At 44.9% G+C, this 23,344-nt stretch overlaps 1 protein-coding gene across 1 annotated transcript in view; it reads right to left on the reverse strand.

The window, feature by feature from the left end:
- Window positions 1–23,344, reverse strand: part of LOC118091630 (sodium channel protein type 5 subunit alpha-like) — a 298,412-nt gene that overhangs the window by 11,002 nt on the left and 264,066 nt on the right. Inside the window, exons 22-23 of the mRNA XM_060280924.1 lie at window positions 19,862–19,984; window positions 4,552–4,833 (exon numbers count right to left, since the gene is read on the reverse strand). Of these exons, the coding sequence (XP_060136907.1) occupies window positions 4,552–4,833; window positions 19,862–19,984 (405 nt within the window). The remainder of the gene's footprint in view (window positions 1–4,551; window positions 4,834–19,861; window positions 19,985–23,344) is intronic.

The following is a 23,344-nucleotide window of genomic DNA, read 5'->3' on the forward strand; positions in this document are numbered from 1 at the left end:
CCTAGGCTTTTCTATCTGGCCCTTAGCACTCTCTCCAGACAGCACCTCCACTCCCAGCCCCACTCAAATGCTTTTGCAAAATCCTCTGATTTTTGCAAGATTATACTGTAGTTGACTGTATAAAGGCAAAAGTCACATCTATTCCTCTGCCTGCTTTTGCCGCTGGCCTTCGCCTGCCACCAGCACAGGGCCCCCAAGAGGCTCCTCCTGGGGGAAAGCAATCCCCGGTCTTAAGAAGAACCCCCCCCCCTTGAATAAAAGTATCTTCAAGCAGCAGAGCTAAGCAAGACCTATATGCCTAAGCAGCTGCCAGTTTGAGCACACAGTACTGGGCTACATGTCCCAGCCAATGGTCTGCGTCAGCATAAGGCAGCTTCATATGTCCACAGGAAATTCTGCTCAGCCCCCTCTCTGACTTCTGGAATTTCATTAGGCATCATCACCCACACACTTTCTAAGCAACCCTGTCTCCTTGGAGGATGAAGAAAAAAAAGAAAGCCAATGTTTCCCAAGGAAGTTGAACTGGGAGGGCTGAACCCAAAATGCTCTTTCCAATCTCTCCATCCTTTCTGCATCCTGCGAAGTGGGCAGGCGAGCAAGGGGTGTGTCATTGCGCAGGAGGCTACAAAGGGGGGGGGTCATACAGAGAAGAACTTAGAGGCGTGGTGACCATCAAGGGAGAAGGAGGATCAGGCCTCAATAACTGGTGCAAGTTTATACTCAGCCTGCAGTGCTGTATCACAGATACAAAGAACAGCGATTCCTCACTTAGCCTACAAACACACCATGTATTTAAAGGACATTTAAAGCACATGACTTCCCCCAAAGAGCCCTGGGAACTGTAGTTTGCCTTTTATAGAGCAACAGCTCCCAACCTGCTTAACAAACTGCTGTGTGTACGCAGCCTTGGTGAGGCTGGAGCATGTTCAAACGATACCGACCATTGTATCCTGAGCATGTTTACTTGGAAGTAAGTACTGCTGAGTTTGGTGAGACTCACCTCCTAATAAGTAAAGCTTCCAACCAAACATTAGGAAAAACCTTATGACGGTAGGGCATGGACTGCCGTAGAAGGTGGTGGACTTTGCTTCAGTTGAGGTTTATAAACAGAGGTTGGATGGCCACCTGCCAGTGATTATTTAGCTGCAATTCCAACTTTGGACTAGATGACCCTTGGGGACCCCTTCCAACCCTACAACTCTCTGATTCTGTGATAAGTGTGTGCAGGATTGCAGTGATAGGCATGCATTAGACTGAATGCCGGGGGGGGGGGCAGATTGTTCCCCATCAAGAAGGCCTATGGCCCCCCACAATTCCATCTAGTACTAATGGGGACACAAAATGGTGATCCATCGCAGACCCTCAAAAATTCATGTCTCAAATTTTGCTTCCACTTTAAAAAGGAACTGTGAGAGAAGCGTGACAAATAAAGCCGAATGACGGGGAGGGAGGGAAGTCACAGCTCGACTGAGCGAAAGGCTGAGATGGGGGAACTTAAGATGAAATGTAATTAGTTTTTTGTGGTTGTTGTTTTTTGTTTATTTGGAAAATTTAATAAAAGTTATTTAAAAAAATTTTTTTTGCTTCCTCTTTTGTTTTAGAGTGCTCTTTGCTATTTTAAGTCCCCTGTCTGAATATTACTAATTGCAAGTAGGGAAAAAGAAAACAAAAAAGGTTGGCTCTCAAATTGTGCAGAGTCTAGAAATATTTGGTGCGTCATGACATCGATCTCTGAAATGCCCTAGTAAATTTAGCGGAAAGTTAGAAACTGCAACACAGCTCACAATGCTCCCTCTTTTTCAAAAGAGACTGTTTCTATCGGTATAAAAAACCACACATTTGTAAGCTTCGCTTCCAGGGTAGAAACAGGAAAAAGCAGGGATATATTTGCTCTACAGTCTTCAACATGCAAGCTAATAAGCGCATCTGGTTCACTAGGTGTGAGCAGTGAAGACAGGGGCCTCCAATCTAATTCTCTCCTCTGAAAGTAGGAACTCCCCTACACACATTCAGGCCTGGGCTGACTCATCATTCCTGGATTCATAAACCAGGAATAAGTGTAGAGGCTGAGTCCTGCTCCTTGAGTCATCTTCCTTCACCCTCTCTTCCATTTCTCCCATTACACACCAACTTCTGGTCTGCATTAAGCCAGAGTGCCCCATTATGCCCAAACGGGGGGGACGCTGGCTTAACATTGGCTAACAAAGTAGGAAGTAAGTCAGGATGTGATCTGAATACTCAGAGATGTCTGGAAGGGCACAACAGCTTCCAGCATAAGCTCATCAACGTTCTTCGCACAGTGTTCACTGAAGAGCGCGAAGGTCATATAAGAGCAAAGCATGTTAAAAACTTGGGAGGCATCTGAGGGGGTTGAACTGGTAGCAGAACAGGTGGTGACATATTTGCCTAAGGACACCTTACCTCCAACAAATTACAAAATGACTTGCACCGCTTTTCTCCTGACCCTGACTAGCCATCTCAGACCTGGACCAGTGTCTGACTGTACTCATGAACTAGATTTATTACTTAATTCCAGATATTTACTAGTTGCTTTCCAGGGCCGAGCCATCATGGCACAGTGGCACACAAAGAGGAATAAAAACAACAGAAGCTTAAATCAGCAGAATATGAAGCATTTTGCAGATACGGAGAAATAGGTGCCTGACTCTGATATGCTAAACTCTCTTATACAGTAGTAAAAATATTTTAAGTCTCTCTTGAATGCCTGAAGAGGCTGAGTGAATATTAAATGGAAGAGAGTTAGTTCCATAACAACAACAACAACAACAACAACAACAACAACAACAACAACAACAACAACTTCATTATTTATACCCTGCCCATCTAGCTGGGTTTCCTCAGTCACCACCAAGCAGGGCCACCACCAAGAAGGCTCTGTCTCATGTGCTCGCCACCCTATCTGATGGGAGTTGTACTCCAGAACATCCCTTAAAGAGGTTAGATAAAGGCACAGTGGAGAAGTCTATCCACAGCCATTAGCCATATTGGGGAAGCCAAACCTCCATGATCAGCAGCAGTATAGCACTCAGTTCCTGCTGATGGGGACACATAACAGGGAACAGCTATCTCCATCTTTCCAGGGGCATCTGACTGGTTATTGGTTTAGAGAATTTGCTCGAGGGGAGAAATGTCCTGGATACAGAGTAATGTAAGTGGAAATTCAAGTTACATGACTTTCCCTGACCACTGCAACCTCTTGCACCCACTGGAAAGTTATTTCTTTGTGGGATGTCATGGCAGGGGGTTGTATGAAGAGCAACCACTCCCATGAGCCCCTACCTCCTTTTCTGTGCTGATTTCCACCTCCCTCTGCAATCTTTGGGGAAGGGCTGTAGCTCATGCTTTGCCTGCAGAAGGTCCCAGGTTCAACCCAAGCATCTTCAGGTATGGCTGGGATAGAGACCCTTGCCTGAAATCCTGGAGAGCCACAACCACTCAGTGTAAGCCAACAGCCTGACTCTGTATGAAGGAACTTCCTATGTACAACTCATGCTATTCTAGAGGGTCCCCCAGATCTCGGGAATCATCTGGGGGGGGGCTGCAGTGGAGGTGTGAGAAAGACCCTTCCAAAGATTTTCACTCAAGCTATTCTAACCCACTGTTTCTTGGCTCAGATTTGTCTGAACTCTACCTTGGACATCTTATTTTGCACACTGTTTTATGATTCAGACTGCTTTATCGGATCAATGCTGTTGCTTCCTGTTTGAAGTTTATTAACTGTTATTGTATTGTTTGTGTTGAAGGGTGGCTTATAAATTCCCTAAATTAATTGATGTGCAACCCTACCCCAAGAACAGGCACACTAGCATAACGACATGGAAGATTTAGACAGTTCATTGGTTAGATTAATCAGTTCAAACTGTTTCGAATGGCTAAATGGATTCCTCCAATTAATTGGCCAACAGATCTATCTAAGCTTCAAGTGCCATACATGTTCTTAGAAAAGGCATTCTAGTAAGGATGGGGCGGAGAACCTTTGGTCTTCCAGATGTTGCTGGATAACAGCTGCTACCACCCCTGACCACTGGCCATTTTGGTTGAAGCTCATGGGACTTCAACAACCCTTGGAGGCCTACAGGTTCTCCATCCCTGCTTCAGAACTATTGGGTCGCCCCCCCCCCCGAAAGGGAAATTTATGCAAATTGATTCAATCACTCAATCATCTACAGCTCATACTGTTCCGGTCATAATGTCTACTCCAGCTTCACCGAGTGCTAAAAATGTACCTCTTCTCTAATGCCCTGGACTTCCCTGTGGTTATTGCCAAATAGGCTTGGGAGTGTCTGGTTCATCGAACAGTCCACATGATTATTGACTTGCTACTCTGTTAAGGCTGGAGATGGTCTTACGGTTTTGTTTTGCTGTGTTATACATTTGACCACTTGTGAACCACCCTGTGCGGGGTGTGTGTGTGTTTAAATTAAGAGTGGTGTATAAATGAATTCATTACTAAATAAATACATTGACTTAAGATTCCTTTGGTGAGTGCGACTGCCTAATAACAACATGAATAAGTAGTAGTGAACTTACCACTTGCAGCAGAGCCAGGTAGCCGGCGCCAACATTATCAAAGTTGACTCTCACTTTTGTCCAGTACAACTCTCCAGTGTCATTCAAGTTTTGGCAATCGCTCTTGTTGTTGACCAATGTTTGGTTCATAGGGTCATCACCTATTGTGTTGTTAATGCATTTCCCAAACTTCCCAGAGAACAAGTTGACTCCCATGATGCTGAAGATGAGCCAGAAGATAAGGCAGACAAGCAGGACGTTCATGATAGAAGGGATGGCGCCTACCAAAGCATTGACCACCACCTTCGATGAATGAGAAGAAAGAACACAGTTATTGCAGGGGTTCTGCTTTAAGTCACAACTCCAAAGTTGCTACTCTACACCCACTATCCTGAGTTAGACTGGGACTCCTATAGAAAGGCAGAATGACATTCAATGTCGATAGCAAGAACAATGATAAACTAGTAGAATACGTTTCAATGGATTCATCTAGGATCCTTCAACCGAGGAACAGCTAAACTGTCTATGTATGATAAAGTCACTGAATGAACACAGCCTAGTAAAGACTAGGTAACACCATGCCCATAATACTGAGTGTACAATGTGTTGGGCTGCTTTTGATGACTGATGGGAAATCAAGTTGCCAGCTCCTGACCCAGAGACACCCATGCTTTTTAACAGCTCCAAGGAAACGAGAACTTATTCAGAAGCACAACAGGAGTTCTGCTTCCTACAGCTGAGTGGGGAAAATGACCAACTGCAGTGCCAGAATGCAAGCCACAGTACCCATACGTACATTGTTTGGGTGAGCTGGAGCAGATAGAGCAATAGCGAAGCCTCTGGTTCAAGGCTGGCTACAGCTGGTGCCAAATGCGGCCGGCTTCCTAGTTTATTCAGCTAGTCAGAAGCATGTTACTTTATACATGGTTATCAAGCTGCAACCCTATACATACTTACTTGGGAGTAAATCCCATTGAACTCAATCAGACTTACTTCTAAGTGGACATGTATAGGATTCACAAGTCCTTTGGATAGATTGGCTATTTTAAAAAAATATTTATTGTCAGCTATCTCCTGGTTAGTAGTGTGCTGCGTACCATTGATCCTCAAAGGTCTAAGATGGAGCAGGTGTTTTTTAGACTAATTAATGAAATGATATAAGTCCATAATGGTGTACTACCATCATAAGCAGCCCAGTTTACATAACTGCTTAAACTAGTTCATTGTGGCTGAAGGCAAGACTCATAATCCAAACCTTAACATAATCTTCAACAGGGACAGTATTGCTCCTTAAAGATCTACGACAGGGATAGCCAGCATGGCTCCCTACAGATAATGTTGGAACTCCAACTCCCATTGGCCCCAGCCATATTGACCAATGGCCAGGGATGCTGGGAGCTGTAGTCCAACATCACCATATCAATGACTCTCGATCTAAAAGTTAAAATATAATCTGGGCTGGAGGCCAAGACACCACCGATTAGAAAACAAAGAAATGCTGGAAGGCTCGTGGCAATAGCCATGGCATATACATTCTATCCAGTCAGTGTTCCAAGTCCTGTGGCAGAGGAACAGACCCCTATGTGCACCTTGCACCTAAAACAGCCTTTCACAACCCTCAAAACGTTGCTGGACTCCAATTCCCATCAGCCCCCAGCCAGCATAGCCAATGGAAAGGGATGATGAGAACTGTAGTTCAAAACATCTGGAATGCACCAGGATGGGGATGGCTGACTTAAAGCAATATGTGAGGTGGATACGCATGGTGCTGATTTGCACAATCTTTCCCCCCTTTTGTAAGAGGAACGAATTAGTCACCAGCTTCTATTTCACATATTACTTGAAATGCAAGATGGGGGAAAGGGGTGCATCCCTGTCCCTCCAGTCCTAATTTAGAGTTGGATTGCCACCCTGTAAGTGGCCAACTGGGTCTGCCACTATTTAACCCTTGCTTTCATTTCCCTGGTACACAGTACAGTGGAACCTCGGTTTATGAACACCTCGGTTTATGAATTTTCGGTTTATGAACGCCGCGGACCCATCTGGAACGGATTAATTCATTTTCCATTACTTTTAATGGGAAAGTTTGCTTCAGTTTATGAACGCTTCAGTTTATGAACAGACTTCCGGAACCAATTGCACCCATGTTTCAGTTTATGAACGCTTCAGTTTAAGTACTTCGCGGACCCGTCTGGAATGGATTAATCCACTTTCCATTACTTTCAATGGAAAAGTTCGCTTCAGTTTATGAACGGTTACTCCGCGGACCGTCTGGAACGGATTAATCCACTTTCCATTACTTTCAATGGGAAAGTTCGCTTCAGTTTATGAACGCTTCAGTTTATGAACAGACTTCCGGAACCAATTGTGTTCATAAACCGAGGTACCACTGTACCTATATTGCCACCTCCTGCATCTTATTATCTACTAAAACCTACATTTTTTCACGGACTGTAAAGAGGATCATAAGCAACACAACATGTTTAATCGGGCATGCAAAATAATACTGTACAATTAAGGATATGATAATATACCATCCGGCCAAAAGCCCAATGATGTCAGTGAGAATGATGCCGATTGACTTTTGGAAAGGTTTGGGACCAAATAAGACATAGATCAATCAAGATAATACCATCAAGGGAAGAAAAGTCACATTTGCAATATGGTTCTGAAGCAGCAAAAATGAATTATGTAGCAAACGCATAATATCGTCCCTGGCAGGAAATAGTAATGGCAACATGCATTCCAATGGACAATATGACCATCAAATTACGGACACATCACTCAATGTTTTGAACCACCATATGTACGGTACAAAGGGTTTACATGCATGCAGAGCATTACATTGGGGCCCAATCCAGCAAAAGGTAAGTCACGATCCAGCAGCAGAATGGAGCTTAGATGCATTAACTTAAGTTCTATTGATTTAAAATTGTGCTTGGTTCAGTCATGGCAAACCTTTGTTGGACTGTTTCCATCTTACTGAGACATATTAAAGGCTTGGAAAGTCTTCTATAAATCTGGCATTATCACAGACACTGCCAACTCTTTGTCAAGACTGAAGTAGAAGAATGCAATAATTGGTCTACTCTTTGTGGCTTTCTCAGCTGTGAATTTGCCTCCTTCTTGGTTTGTGTCTTTGTGCGTAGGATCTGCTTTTCCGAGAGCATCTTACTTAACCTTCCTCTCAATCTGCTTACATTTTGGAAACTGAGACAAAGTGGCAGTGAACTGGGGAGGGGATAACATTTTGAGTGATGTGTGAATTAGATTATGGAAAACATCACTTCTTGTCGTCTAACAGGCCAGTGTCTGACTTTCTGACAAGCCCATAATATAACATTGATTTCACCATTGATATTTGCATAGCTGCCAAGTTTTCCCTTTTTTAAAGGGGAATTCCCTTATGCTGAATAGGCTTCCTCACGAGAAAAGGGAAAACTTGGCAGCTATGTATTTGCAGCGCCAGCGTCTGTGAAGAAGAAGAAAAGAAGCAGGATCATAAGAGACTATACATCAGAGGAAGGCGATTTGTTCTAGTGCATTGGGGAAAAAACCTGATGATGATGACTTTAAAAAATTTATTTTAGAAATCAAGGATGAGGCAGTCATTTGTTTTAATTCAGGCATCCCCAAACTTCAGCCCTCCAGATGTTTTGGACTACAATTCCCATCTTCCCCGACCACTGGTCCTGATAGCTAGGGATAATGGGAGTTGTAGGCCAAAACATCTGGAGGGCCGCAGCTTGGGGATGCCTGTTTTAATTGTTAACAAACATTCTTCTTTTGTAAGGGGGGGGGAGAGGGAATGTGGCCCTCCGAATGTTTCTGGACTCCAAATCCCATCACACACAGGTCAGCGGTCGGGGTGATGGGATTTGTAGTCCCCACAGCATCTGGAGAGTCTCAAGTTCCCATGTGTTCTGTTGGTATAGAACATTGGTCACTTGCAATGTAATAATTTGCTGGGGCAACCCAATCAGATAGGCAGGGTGCAAATATTATTATTATTAGTATTATTATTATTATTATTATTATTATTATTATTATTACACTGGCTGCCTCTCATTTAGTACGTTCGAATATAACATCTGCTGTATAAAGTTGTGCTGCTTATCCCTGGAAGGAAACAGGAGGGACTGCTGTGGGACAAATGATTTCTATGGAAACAGGAGAGATGTGGTCAATGACTATCCTGTAGAGACCCCACTCAGGAATGCTCCAGACTTCTGCTTGACATCATATCTGAACCTGGCTGCAGGGAACTGGACTGTGTGTCATGAATGCCATCAAGGTGTGCTGGGGTATGCAACAATGCACTTAAGCTCACATAACAATATTCTAACAACATAATTCTGGAGATCCCGAGCCATAAGGTGGCTAGATTGGCCTCTACTAGGGCCAGGGCCTTTTCAGTATTGGCCCCAACTTGGTGGAACGCTCTCTCACAGGAGACCAGGGCCCTGCGGGATTTGTCATCTTTCCGCAGGGCCTGGCCTGCAAAACAGAGCTGTTCCGCCTGGCCTTTGGGTCGGACTTAGTCTGACCTCTGAGTTTTTCCTCCCTCATGGCTTGGATTTATGGATTACTTAAAACGAGGCTGCATTTTAAATTTTAATATTGTATTTTAATCTGTATTTTAATTAATTGCTTTTTATGTTTTATTGTAATTTTATTGGTGTGAGCCGCCCTGAGCCCGGTTTTGACTGGGGAGGGCGGGGTATAAATAAAAAGTTATTATTTATTATTATTATAAAATAGACAATAGCCTCCATGAGAGTGCACATCTGTGCTGTGCTGATAACAGGGCTGGCCAGCCCTTCAGGTGGACTGAACCAGCCACCTTGGGCAGCAGAATCTCACAGGGATGTGCCCCTACGGACGCCATGGAAGCAAGGATAAGTGGCAGCTTCCGGCGAGATCTCGCGACACTCTTTTCAGCCCTGCCTGGAGGTGCCAGAGATTAAAGCTGGCAAACCATGCGCTCTGCCACTGAGTCATGGCCTCTCCCTAATTAGCCTTAGGCTCTGTCACTGTCGTATTCTGCCACACGATTTCTGTTCTCACCCTGGGGCAAAGTTCTTAACCCGAGGTACTACTTCCGGGTTAGCGGAGTCTGTAACCTGAAGTATTTGTAACCCAAGGTGTTTGTAACCCGAGGTACCACTGCATTAAGAAAGCAGCTCCTTTTCGAATACTGGCCAACACGAAATCTTTTGTGCGGGCTGTGTGTGCGGTGAATGCAACCACGCACATTTGGTCCTTGTTCAATGTCCATCTGTGGGCCAACCCAGAACTACTGCAAATGCACTACTGCATGGCACACACATGTGATATTTTAAGACTTGAATTTCCAAATGAGGAACGCTGTGGGAAAAGGAATATGCATGCATTCAAGACACAAGCATGCAGGTTAAGCAAAAGGATCTCTCTCTCCCTTCTCTCCTGTTGCCTTCTGAACACGTCAAAGAAAGCTCATTCAGGTACCGGTAACAAGACATGGTACAGAAAGCTTGGACACAAAAACATTTGGAGGGCAAAGTTATCCATGGCTACTCACTATGTGTAGGGAGCTATGCTCAAGGCTACCAGTTGCTGGGAATCACAAATAGGAAGGAGTGCTGTGGCATTCAGGCCCTGCTTTCAGGCTTCCCAGAGGCATCTAGCTGGCCAGTGTGAGAGGAGGATGCTGGACTAAAGAGACCTTTGGGCTGATCCTACTGTTCCTTGGATGTCCCAGGGCACAAAGCACAATTCTCTTTGAGACCCATTGATGGCAGCAGTTGGGTGTTTAGAAAAATGTGAGGTTATTACCATGACTCAACGTGAGTTGCAAGTCTAAGGAAGCTTGTCCTTCTAGATGTTTAACCTAAGTTTCTTTTCCTTTCCATTAGCTTCACTGAAAAGAATGCAGATTGTAAAGCACCTGCTCTCTCCGATTGTCTATGTGTCAAGAAAACAACAGATCTGTTTCCTCAGTATTTTCTGTCTTGCAGAGGCCAAAGGAGCCCAAGCTGAGCTCTGACTGAATGAAGGACAAATGAGACGTTACTTTATTCATGAGATTAGAAATTCCGCAAATGGCCTTTTATAAAAGAGCTGCTGATCTAGGTGGGACTATGAGAAGGGGCGAGGGATTTAACCTTTTGCTGAAGTCCTGCTTTGGAGCACTGTTCCACGCCCACCCCCACAAAGCCATCCCCATTGCTCCAGTTCACGAAGTGGGGAGAGGCTCCTGGTTGCTGATAGCAGGATTGAGAGCCAGTGTGTAATAGTTAGGCATGCTGGGCAATTACTAGGGTTCAAAAAAAACCCTTAGCCATGAAGCTGGCTGGGTGACGCTTGGTCCAGTCACTGTCACTCAGCCTAATCTGGGTTATTGCAAGGAGAACATGGGAAGGTGTGGGAGAACCATATATGCTACCATTAGCTCCTTGGATATAAATGCAATACTACTACAACAACAAATGTCACACCTAGTTTGCCCCTGAAAATGACACCTCAACTCTTTGCTTGGATGTAGGGAGTTGTACCTTCTCCACCTGTTGCAGCGAAGCAGCAGCTGCTGCCAGTAATTCTGCTCTGCTGCCAGGACAAAATGCCAAAACAGCCCTGCAGAAGTTTTTTTTAATGAAGCAGAGCGAGTGGTGATGCAGGGCCTATGTATTCGTACCTGAATGTGCAACCATTGAAGCAGTTGGGCATGCATGGCTACAAATGTACACATGCATTCCTTCAGGTGCTGTCTCGAACCACAGGTCCCCAAAAGCCTGTTTTTGGAACCTTATTTCCTACAACACCAACATTCTCGGCACTCAGCAAACCAAGCAGACTATGCTCTGTAGGTCAAGGGTACCCTCTAGGCTTCAAAACCATCCTGAATGCTGTCAGCCAACCTCCATGACCAGGCTGTGAGCCAGCTCCTCATTCTAACCGATGCCAAAAGAACACAAGATGAGCCTGCTGGATCGGTCCAAAGGCTCGTCTAGTCCAGCACCCTGTTCTCACAGTGGCCATCAAGATGCCTGTTGAGTACAACAGCACTCTGCCCACCAGCTCATTCCTGACAAGTGGTATTCAGACGCATCATGTCTCCCATCACAGCGAAGGTAGAACATAGCCATTGTGGCAAGTAGCCTCTCCTCCTACTTCTGCCTCGTTTTGCCCTCTGATCCAGAACTAACCACCAGCCCACTTGGGCCACATTCTGTGTCTGTGGACCATCGTCTGCCTCTCCAGAATCTGAATTCTGATCTGCCTGTGCTAGAGCTCAGCTATGGGCCTCATGGTGCTGTCTCTGAGCTTGCAGGGGTGTAGCCAGGATGAAAATCAGGGGGGGGAGGGGAGGGGCCAAGGGGGAGGGGGAGGGGCCACAGTGGGGCAAGGAAAGCTCCCTTCTCCCTTGCCAGCTTTCCCTCCTCCCCCCCCCGCGATCGGCAGGGGCGAGGGGGAGCCAGGATCAGCCCGAAATCGGGCTGCTCCATCTCCCTCCTCCCCCTCCACGATCGGCAGGGGCGAGGGGGAGCCAGGATCAGCCCGAAATCGGGCTGCTCCGATCCCCTCCTCCCCTTCTGCAATCACCAGGGCAGGTGGAGGGAAAGCCCCAGAGCCGCGCAAAGCGGTTGCTTGGCTTTCCCTCCGTCCGCCCCACAGCCAGCCGGCTAGAACGGACGTCTCCCTTCTCCCTTGCTGGCTGTGGGGCGGGCAGAGGGAAAGCCAGCCAAACGCTTTGCGCGGCTCTGGGGCTTTCCCTCCGCCCGCCCCACAGCCAGCCAGGGAGAAGGGAGACGGCACCGGGCGGGCAGCGGGGCAGGCTGGCCAGCGGCTCTGCTTCTAGGGGGGCAATTGCCCCCTCCTGCCCCCCTGCCTACGCCCATGTGAGCTTGGGCAAGTTTTGACAATAGCCCTCAGCAACCTAGTCTACTGCATGTGTGCCACAGTTCAATGCCTCACTGTGCAGCCAACCACTGCATGAACCAGTCCTGAGCCAGAGTTTAAAATAAAAACAGGAAGGAGGGCGGGGGGATGGAGCGACTACCTAGGTATTAGCAGAGATCAAGGATGGGGGAAACTTCATTTGACCCTTGCCTCAAGGTACGGTCCCTTCACATTCAGTCCTCATGCTCTGATTAGCCCACCATCATAGGCCCCATTAACTTCAAAGAAGTTTCTCCAAGTCCATTGGCTTGAAAACTAGGCTATTGTCTCATAATGTGTTCCCACAGGATGAACCCACGAGCTATTATCATCCTTTCCCGCTTGATGTATTTGTACTTGGGTATTAAAACTACTTAATACATCTCTTATAGGGGGCTGAATTTCCTTCTGCACTCTAGAGCATATCGTCAGCTGGTAATAATGCTATGTTTTACTGTCCGTAAGCCATGGTTTAAGTGTGGCTAAATCTACTAAAAATGAAATAACTTGATTTTCCTGGGGCATGTGTTCGGAATTATTCCCCACTCAAATCTCAACAAGTAAATGCATCAAGAGAGGAAGAAAAGGGGCCAGTCCAGCACAGCAGGCACAGAGAAGAAATTCGACTCATAACACATTTACAGCTGAATGTATCAGATTCGCACTTTCAGAAACCATATGCGAACTGAAACACAGCTGGTCTTTGAAATTCACACTTTTTTTCTCCAACCAAAATATGCAAAAATGCAATTATTCAGGAAAAAGGTGCATAAAATGAAGTTTGTTGTGAAAATAGCATACAAAAATGCATTTGCTTGAAAAAATATGTACATTAGTCTAAACTGCATATAGAATTGTTTTCGTTAGGAAAATCTTGCGCTAAAATGCTAATGAATTTTCATGAGGATGTTTTTTCTTTAAGCTTGCAAAATGTGGGGGGTTGATTTTAAGACTGAGAAAAGGAGAAAAACAAAACTGACAGATTCTTCCCTCCCTAGCAGTAACACATAAAGGTAAAGGGACCCCTGATCATTAGGTCCAGTCATGACCGACTCTGGGGTTGCGCGCTCATCTCGCATTATTGGCCGAGGGAGCCGATGTATAGCTTCCAGGTCATGTGGCCAGCATGACAAAGCCGCTTCTGGCAAACCAGAGCAGCACACGGAAACGCTGTTTACCTTCCTGCTGTAGCGGTACCTATTTATCTACTTGCACTTTGACGTGCTTTCGAACTGCTAGGTTGGCAGGAGCTGGGACCAAGCAATGGGAGCTCACCCTGTTGCGGGGATTCGAACCACCGACCTTCTGATCGGCAAGCCCTAGGCTGTGTGGTTTAACCCACAGCGCCACCCACGTCCCATAGCAGTAACACATACACAGAGGCAGAAAGTGGTTGCCTGCCTTGGTGGTGAAATAGGAGGCTTGTCTTCAATTCACAACTAAATTATCCTCAGTTTTTAGGGTGGTCCTGTGCCTAACTTTATAGACAACAACCCTCTGTTTTGAGGGCAAACAGGTCTGCTGCTCTTCCCAACAAGGCAGAGATGTACTGTTTTTCCTATTTAATTGATAATAATTCTTTCTAAATTTGCATCTGTGTATATCAGGCTTCTTCAGCCTCGGCCCTCCAGATGTTTTTGGACTACAACTCCCATGAACCCTAGCTAGCAGGACCAGTGGTCAGGGATGATGGGAATTGTAGTCTCAAAACATCTGGAGGGCCAAGGTTGAGGAAGCCTGATGTATATAAATCATGTGCAAATTTGATGTAAATTGGTGCTCTCTGTTTTGGCAGTGCTTTTTTTTTTTTGAGCAGGGCTGTGTAACTCGTCACCCTAACACTAATCTAGCTGTGAAAATTTTAATATTTAAATGCATAGTTTGTGAACAACTAAAACAACAGTGGAATAATTCTTCTGAATGGCAGAGCATGCTTACACCATTAAATGAGTGGGTAAAAATATATGTAGGTGAGCATGTTGCTCACCTACAATAAAGGTTATTTATTTATTTTACCATTATAGCCATATTGCTTAAATAAAATGAACATACCTTGTTAAAATGAACATACGGTATGATTTTAACAGAGGCATTATGCAGAGGTTCAGTTGGTTAGAGCGCCAGGCAGGGCCTTTTTTGTGGTGTTTTCCCAATGGCAGATTTTCCCTTCTATAGTGCGAGCTCCATCCCTGGTAGCATTCATGCATGCAGTGAAAACATTCTTAATCTTAATTAATTAATTAATTAATTAAGTTTATTATTATTATTATTATTATTATTATTATTGAACTACACAATGTTTAGAAGACATCTGAAGGCATCCCTGTATCAGGAAGTTTTAAATGTTTGACATTTTATGATTACTGTATATTTTTATGTGCTGGAAACCGCCCAGAGTGGCTGGGGGAACCCAGCCAGATGGGAGGGGTATAAATAATAAAACCATTACTGTACTACTACTACTACTACTACTACTACTACTACTACTACTTACTACTATTATCTGCATGGCTTGGCAATATACAACTGAAATTTTTAAACTTTTGCTTTTTAAGATTTATGGATTGTATTACCAATGTTTTACTTGGAGTAAACCTATGGAAATTAATGGGCCTAAATTTGTCATGTCCATTCATTTAAGTGTGTTTAATTTGAGTATAACTAACACTGGACCTAATTTGTGCTTTAATTTCATTTTGTTCTTTCATGTACGTTAAATCCCTTTTGGGGTGGAGGAATTGCAACAGCTGAAAAGCAGCCTTTAATTTTAAACACACACACACACACACACACACACACACACACACACACACACACAGGAACAGCCAAGTGATGATTTTATTTATCTGATGACTTCTCACTTTTTGATTCAAATGATTTCTCAAAGCAGAGAAAACTAAAAAAAACCAAAAACTAGCAAACAGTGCAATCCTATGTAAGTCTACTCAGAAGTAAGCCCCACTGAGCCCAGTGGGATTTACTCCTGGGGAAGTATGTCTAGGATTTCTGCCTAAACCTGCAGTGTCAGCTTCGCAGCAGGCAAGAATATAACAAATGGGACTAAGCTCCACTCTACTTGGAAGCTGAAATCCTGCTTTAAAAGAAAACCTGTGTAGGCTGCCCAAGCCCTGAAATTTGATGACTCTTAAGAGGTAATAATTAGAAGAGCCTGCAGGACTAAGAGGCCTCGCAGCAGTTTTTAGGGTGCCCAAATTGTAAGCAGCTGCAGAAGAAATGGATTTGGCAAAATGGGCATTGACCCATGTCATTATCTCTGCATTGATCTTTGCACTTTTAGTATACCAAAATGAACATAACTCTAAGACACACGCATATAACCAGTGCATCTGAACAAAGGCATTATGCCCCTTTTAAACATCTTGCATGTATGTTTGATTGACAGAGGTGGCCTAACAAAGGAAAGGGAGTGGTAAATAAACGTCCTAAACATATGGAGGGTATACCAGGTTGGCTGATCTGACCCTATGACATATTTTCCAGGCTGATATCTTTTAGAGCGCATTAACACTTTGTTCCAGCCTTCCCCTAAGTGGTGCCAGCACCCAGAGGCTGGGGCTGATGGGAGTAACATAGAATCATGCAATTGTGAAGTCCTGACAAAATGCATCTTACAAGCAACATTGGTCCAAATGCTTTCCTAGACAGAAAATTATATATGCAAATATGGCACAGACATGCACAAGGGAACCAAAAAATACAGAAGGGATTGCAATCCTACACACACACACACACACACACACACACACACAATGTTCACAAACAGGTGAGGGCGTAAACAAGCATATTAATGTCTACATCTCCAATTGCAAAGGTGCTTTGTAGGAAAGCAAGCCATGGGCTGCAAACGCAAACTCTTTCTTCCAAACATTTGCATATTTGACAGAACATCACATGCTAGCAATGATAATTTGGCACATTTGTGAGCATTTGCTTTAAAAGGGGGGGTGGGGAGAAACAGCCATATCTGCTTATTGCAAACGCTTCTTTTCTTTTTTCTTTTTTTCAAAAAAGAAAACATTTTGTTGTTTTTGACAATGTATTTGTACAACGGAAACCTGCACTTTCTGTTTCCGAATTCAAACTTTGTGGTTTGCATCACCTCTATTTACATGCATCTAGCTCAGAACTCTTGCAAATAGAGGGGAGCTTGAAACACTGCAAACACAGAAACACAGAATGGGAAGCGGGGCAGAAGACCATCAATTCCATCTTCCCAGCTGAAGGCAGGATCCTTCACGCATTGTGTGGCTCCAAGCGAACAGCAGGCCAGCCACAGGATGTCACAAGCCATGAATGGGAATGAACAAGGTGCTACTCATCATGTAAAGCCAATGCTTCTGATACCTGCATGCAAATGTTTATGGATTGGCAAGTGGCAGGTGCAATGAAATGGAAAAGAGGAGAGGCAGGTGCAGGGAATGGCCCATGCATGGCAAGCGCAGCTAATCCAGGCATTTCTTGAGCAGGAATCCTCCAAATGATTTGGCCACATTTCTTTTATGTTCACATTTAAATGCAGTTGTAGTGCACACTGTCTTTTGGGGAAAACTTTGGGTTATTTGGGTTTCTAGAAATCGAAATTTGGTAAAGGGTGTGAAAATGAATTTGTGTATGAGAGGCGGGAGGCTGTAGGGAAAGACAGCACAGTCCCAGGGTCCATTCTCAATCCTTAATCCTACATAAAGATCAGTGCTGTGTGTTAAATCTCAGCCAGGCCTGGTAAACTCTAGAGCCAAGATGCAAACTATGGCCACATCCACCCCATACATTTAAAGCAGGCATCCCCAAACTGCGGCCCTCCAGATGTTTTGGCCTACAACTCCCATGATCCCTAGCTAACAGGACCAGTGGTCAGGGATGATGGGAATTGTAGTCCAAAACATCTGAAGGGCCAAAGTTTGGGGATGCCTGATTTAAAGCACTCTTATTCCTCTTTAAGAGTCATGGATCCTCCACCCCCAAAATCCTGGGAACTGGAGTTTAAGTGTTTCCTAAGGGCTCTCAGCTCCCTTACCAATGATTGTTCCCAGGATTTTCAGGGGGAAACCGTAACTCTTAAAGTGGAATAGAGTGCTTTGAGGGCTCATCCAGACTTCCTTTTGTGCTGCGTTTCTAGTCACAGGCCTGCGCTTTAAAGCACCATGATGGTAGCTCAGTCGGGACAGCATGATACTCTTCTTCTCAGGGTCCTGGGTTCGAGACCCAAATTGGGCAAAAGATTCTGGCACTTCAGGGGGTTGGACTAGATGGTCCTGGGGGTCCCTTCCAACTCTACAATTCTGTGTCTGAATGCTTTTTTTGTGCCCCAGCTTTCCCCGTGAAAACACACTCTTTACTGCTGAATTGGAGCAAAACAATTCAGGGAAACCTGAATTGTTGTTTGTTCTAATTTAGTGTTAAAAGCACTGGGAAGAATGGGAAAAGGGGTTCGGACACAGCGCTTTAAAGCACAGACATGTACATAGAAAGTGCAGGGCAAAAAGCGTGGACGAGCCCTAAATGTATGCTGTGGAGGAGACAAAAAAAGCCTCAGAAAGACAGGCAACAGCAAACATGAAAAAATGTTCCATATTGTCTTATAAAAGATGGCTCCCAGTATTAGCATTCCTATGGCAATTCAAAACTCCTCAAGAGCACCAGGTTGAGGAAGGCTTTTGTAGCTTATATAGCTTATGGCTGATTCATGCATTTGACATTTTTAGGTTCAAGAAATATCTGACTTGAAATGTCGAACTATACGCATAACATTGTGGGTTAGGGACATCACATGTATGTACTTTCAGTGGCTGGGTTCTTGGGAAGAAACACGGCACTGGGAGCCTAGTCTTTCTCTTAACGCTGCCTTGCCGTTGGTTTATTGGCAGCAGCAACAACAGGGCAGGTGGTGGGAACCTGGCCCATTTCAACCCATGTGCACCATTTGCAATGGGTGCCCTACAGTTTTATTCTGCCATTTAAATGTGGGGGTTTCTCGGTAGCCGAGTTCAAGCAGCAAAATGTTAATCAGCTCATGCACTAGTCTAGATACAGACTGAAGTAGTAAAATATCTTGCTTTAGATGAATCTCTAAGCATGGGGGGTTATGTGCGCTAGAAACTGGGTGGTGCCCTCACACCATTCCCTCTCCTTGGGCACACTGAGACATAACATTTGCGTAACACCTACATCCATGAAGCCCAGAATAACTGGATTGAAACTGTCCAGTTTCCCGGCCCTATGCAAATATTACTTCCAATGTGTGGCCATTTGGTAGTCTCAGAAGCAGGAGAGACACACATGCTAGATAGGTGAGGTCTTTTCCTAATGTGGGGGTGGCTCTCTGCATTTGTTCAAAGAAGGAGCTGGGGGGGGGGGGGAGGCAGGCCGAAGAGAGATCTGTCTATGTTAACTCAAGGTAGGATATAGTAGGAATGATGAACTGTAGAACTATTTGGTGTACCAATTTGGACATCACACCAAACCATCGTTTAGCAAGGCAAGAATGAGATGCAGGCTTATACACTCTTTCTCCCCTCCCAGAAGCCTTCCTTCTTATGGCGGCTCTGGAGGAGAGCAGCTCTGGTTTGTGCTTAACCAGTGGTTTCTTTTTAACCATGCCTTGTTTGAAATGTGAACTTCAAACCATGGATTATGAAGCTGGCTTGCTCAAACAAATCACAGTTAATAGTCTTGTTTAGGGTTCAGATATCAGTGGTTAATCAAAAGTGGAAGCAGAAGTTTCTGAACTCCACTTTGTAGCTGCGCTGGAGGAGAAAAGTGTATAATGCATGCACTGGAGGCTCACCTAGGCTCCTTCGCATCACTGTGAACCATGGTTTGCTGTAACATCCAAAGGCAGCCTTTCTGTGAGGGGTCTGGTTGATGGCAACATTTGCCTCACCTTCTGGCAGCTTTTGTGGGTGCACAAAAGGCCACCTTAAAGCTGGAGAAGCCAAATTGTTTTCTTTGGAGCACCTCATTACTGAGGCAGGTTTGTCAGCAAGATGTGTGCTCAGCCTGAAATGTGTTTGTAAAGTGCTGTAGGACAAGGAATGCGGCAGGATTAGCTCATAAGGGAATCCACCAGGATGGGCATCAGTCAGAGCTGAAGCTACTCTACTCCTACAAGCAAGCTGGATGAATTTGTCAGAGGAGGAGGGAGGCGAAAGAGGGGGAATATTGCAACATATGGCACTTATCGATTGTTTCATTTACAGCTTAGGATGAAAAACGAAAACAAAAACACAACTAATGAATGAATGAACAAAGGAAGGAAGGAAGGAAGGAAGGAAGGAAGGAAGGAAGGAAGGAAGGAAGGAAGGAAGGAAGGCCCTCACAACATGCTGGTAGATGTCCATGGACAGATGGGCTTCAATGATGGGTCATGTGGGTTGTGGTTTTAACTGAATCTTACCCTCATCCCTTCAAATCGTGATAGTGCTCTTAAGGGTCTCAGAGCTCTGAGGGTCCTAAGGGATTTAATGGGACCCATTTCGGAGTATCCAAGTGTACTAGCTATGAGGCTTACTAATGAGACCTGAATGGAGACACAAAATGGAAAAGTCCAAACCATTAGCACAAATCCTACCATTCAGCTTCTCTTCTCTGGATTTTCACCTGTAAAGATAAGCCTGGTTAATCAACTGATGAAGAAAGCCTAAAAGGAGGAAAAATATATAGCATTAACCCACCACGAAGGCGGGGGCAAAGCAACCCCATCAGCATTCTCATGTATAAAAATCATTTCCAGGAGACCTTCAGGATATAGACCCATTCACTGATTTCCAGTGCAAAATGAAACCACAAGACTTCAAAACCAGAGGGAACCCCCATCTTAAATGTTGTCTTACTTTCCTCAAGGTGACCACATGGAGCTCCAACTGATGTCAAAAGTTGGTCAGAAAAAGGAAGAAAGGAGGACCAGCAAAGTCTAATTCTGGCAATGTTTTCCTGAAACACAAACTTTTTTTGTGTGTGCAGTTGATTTTTTTATTATTATTAACTGAACGGCAACAGCAGAGATGCGGGCACAGCTCCCATTATTAAATTATGCAAACACTGTAATTTTGTGCCCTCAAGATGAATCACTTTGCAAGACCCAGCCATTTATTCTGATCCTTTGAAAAAGAATGCCATAGCCTGTGATGTATCTCTGTAATACCCAATTTTGTTGTGTGTGTGTTTTAATTGGTGTTGGATCTGTGTCACTATGTCACACCCTTCTCTATAAAGAACTGTGCCCATTGCCTTGCTTTGGACTAGCAAAATGAAGCTGCCATGTGGCACCTTAAGGAAAGACTTGATGGCACATTAACCTGTGGGAAAGAGAGAGAAGGTGCTGATTACTGGAGGTGAACACACTTCATAGACACTGAAAGACGACAACCCTTACCCTTATGCTCTCAAATCGGGACAGGGCTCGGAGGGGCCTCAAGGCCCTCAGCGTCCTGAGGGATTTCATAGCGGCCAGGTGGTCATAGCCGAGAATTGATCCTATCTGGCAAATAACTGAAATCTGTGCAGATCGAATGGAATTGGAAATTATTGGTCAAGGCGAGCAAAGAGAGAAAGGAAGAGACACAGAGAGAAAAAGGAACAGCACAACCAGGGGAAGATTCTGTGAACGCAGGTAAACTCACTTGGGTGTTTTGATACAAGTGCAGCTGTAGGTTGTGAGCGAACAGCGGCTACATTTCTAACAAAGGGTCTGCTCCACCGCGACTCAATGTGCCACGTAGCTCACGAAAGTGCTAAAAACGGGCTGTGCAGTGGAATGAATGCCGAGCTAAACATTCAGCTCCGGGGTCATTGGGATGAAGGAGTGGTGGACGGTCAAAATCTGGGGAGGGTGGGAATAAAATTGAGAAATTGGGGTTGGGGACAGGGGACCTACCAGGATAGGTGGCAGTGTTTGTGGCGGGGCTGCCATCTTCCTTGCTCCCAACAATGCCTCGGGCACAACACAATACAGGGCAGTATCCAAAGAAGCAGATGTGCTGGCTCACGGACTCTTGAGTGGGCAACAGAACTTCTCCTCCCCTTGCATTCCCCCAAATTTGTTCTAGGTTTTCTTCCAACCCTCCAGAGCAGATTTGGGGAGAGTACAGGAGATGTGAGAGGAGAGGGGAGGGGAAGGAAGTTCTGCTGCACAGGTGGAAATCATTGTGCAGCAGAACGCTGCCACTGTGGGTGTCCCAAGAAGCCTCCGCTACAATTTTTCAATTTTCTCCGCCTCCCAGTTTTCTGCCCCAAGTACTCCCCATTCTTCCTCCTCACCGCCACAAGGTTTTTTTTACAAATCAAATTAGGTTTGTTTTAGTATCCAGCTGCTGGTTGGTTTATGTTTGTGTTTATCATTCTGGTTTTATGGCTATTTTGTCGTTTTATGAGGTGATTTGTTATGCTTATCTTTACGAGATGAACTTTGCTGCTTCGATCTTTAACGTACCTTGCCCCGGGCTCCCTTGGGAGGAAGGGCGATTCACAAAACCAACAGCTGAATTGATTAAAGTAACTAGATGCAACAGGGGCACCCTCATTTCATTGACTTGTGCACCTAATTCATTCATGAGTAAGGCCAAACCTTGAGAAGGAGGCACAGCTGGGTGGGAGAGCACCTGCTTTGCATGCAGAGTGCCCACAGTTCCTGCATTGCAGGGGGTTGGACCAGATGACCCTAAGGGTCCCTTTCAACTCTACGACTCTTGTAAACTTAAACCGTGAAATGCACTACAGGTGCTGCTGTCCTCCTGACATAGATTTATCAGGTGTCTAATCTGTGGATTAGGCAGGGAAAGGCTGCAATAGCTGGCAACTCTTTTGCAGCATTGGACACAGTCCATGCGTTGAGGTGAGTTGACTAAATACTCTGCTGTTGATTTTGGAGGCATTTCAATTCTCCCTGTCAAATTTTATTCATGGGAGAAACCTCAATCGTATAGGCTTGGCGCTTTGGACTTGATTAAATGTGACCTCGGAAGATATTTTTAAAATAATCAAACAGCTTTCAAAATCCGTGCTGACTGCCCCACATAGCCCAGGCAAACGCGGAAGTCAGCACTTTTCAAAGAGCGCTTCCCTGCCCCCCCAATGCAAGCTTGTTAAGCAAGGCCTGATTCTTTCCAACACATCTCCTTGAGCTTCTCTCTCCCTATGAATGTTGCACCCATTATCCTGTCCTGCTAGAATGCCACACGGCAGTGCTTCCAAATGCAAGACTTCCACGCACCTTCTAGTGATTTGTATAGAATTGATTTTATACCTCTGGAAAGGCTTGGGGTCTCATTTCACACATTGTTCGTATTAATTACAATTCCCGTTTACAACATTTGTAAGATGCCCGATAACAAAAGTTCTTTGAGAGGAAAGTAAAGGCAAGACTCTAAATGATACGTCAACTTGGGCGGCCATAATCTCTTGGATGCGTAAAGCATCCATTTTTGCACAGGATAACATCCCAGCGCAACATCCCTGTGAGGCTGCAAGGCTGACTACTTTTTCTTCCCATAGCTGCCAAGTTATCCCTTTTTTACAGGGATTTTCCCTTATGCTGAATAGGCTTCCTCGCGAGAAAAGCGAAAACTTGGCAGCTATGTTTCTTCCTGACCTGAACTTACTTGCCAATGCAGCTGGAAGAAGTACTGTTAGAAAGCTGGAGTGGAGGGGAAGGTGGTCAATTCTGCTAGCAAAACCCAGCATGGGTTGCTAGGCATGTAACTAGCTCCGAGAGGAGGATGGGGATTAGTGAAATGGCTGCTGCTGCCACATCGACACCAGTGGATACATAAAACTATTGTCAAAGAGCAAGCCAACAGTAAATCACACCTTAACTCTTTATTAGCAAAAACACAGTCTTTACAGACTTGGCTGAGTGTCAGGCCTAATGAGCAGCTCATCC

The sequence above is a fragment of the Zootoca vivipara genome, chromosome 12 (genome assembly GCF_963506605.1).
Source record: "Zootoca vivipara chromosome 12, rZooViv1.1, whole genome shotgun sequence".
Taxonomy (NCBI): Eukaryota; Metazoa; Chordata; class Lepidosauria; order Squamata; family Lacertidae; genus Zootoca; species Zootoca vivipara.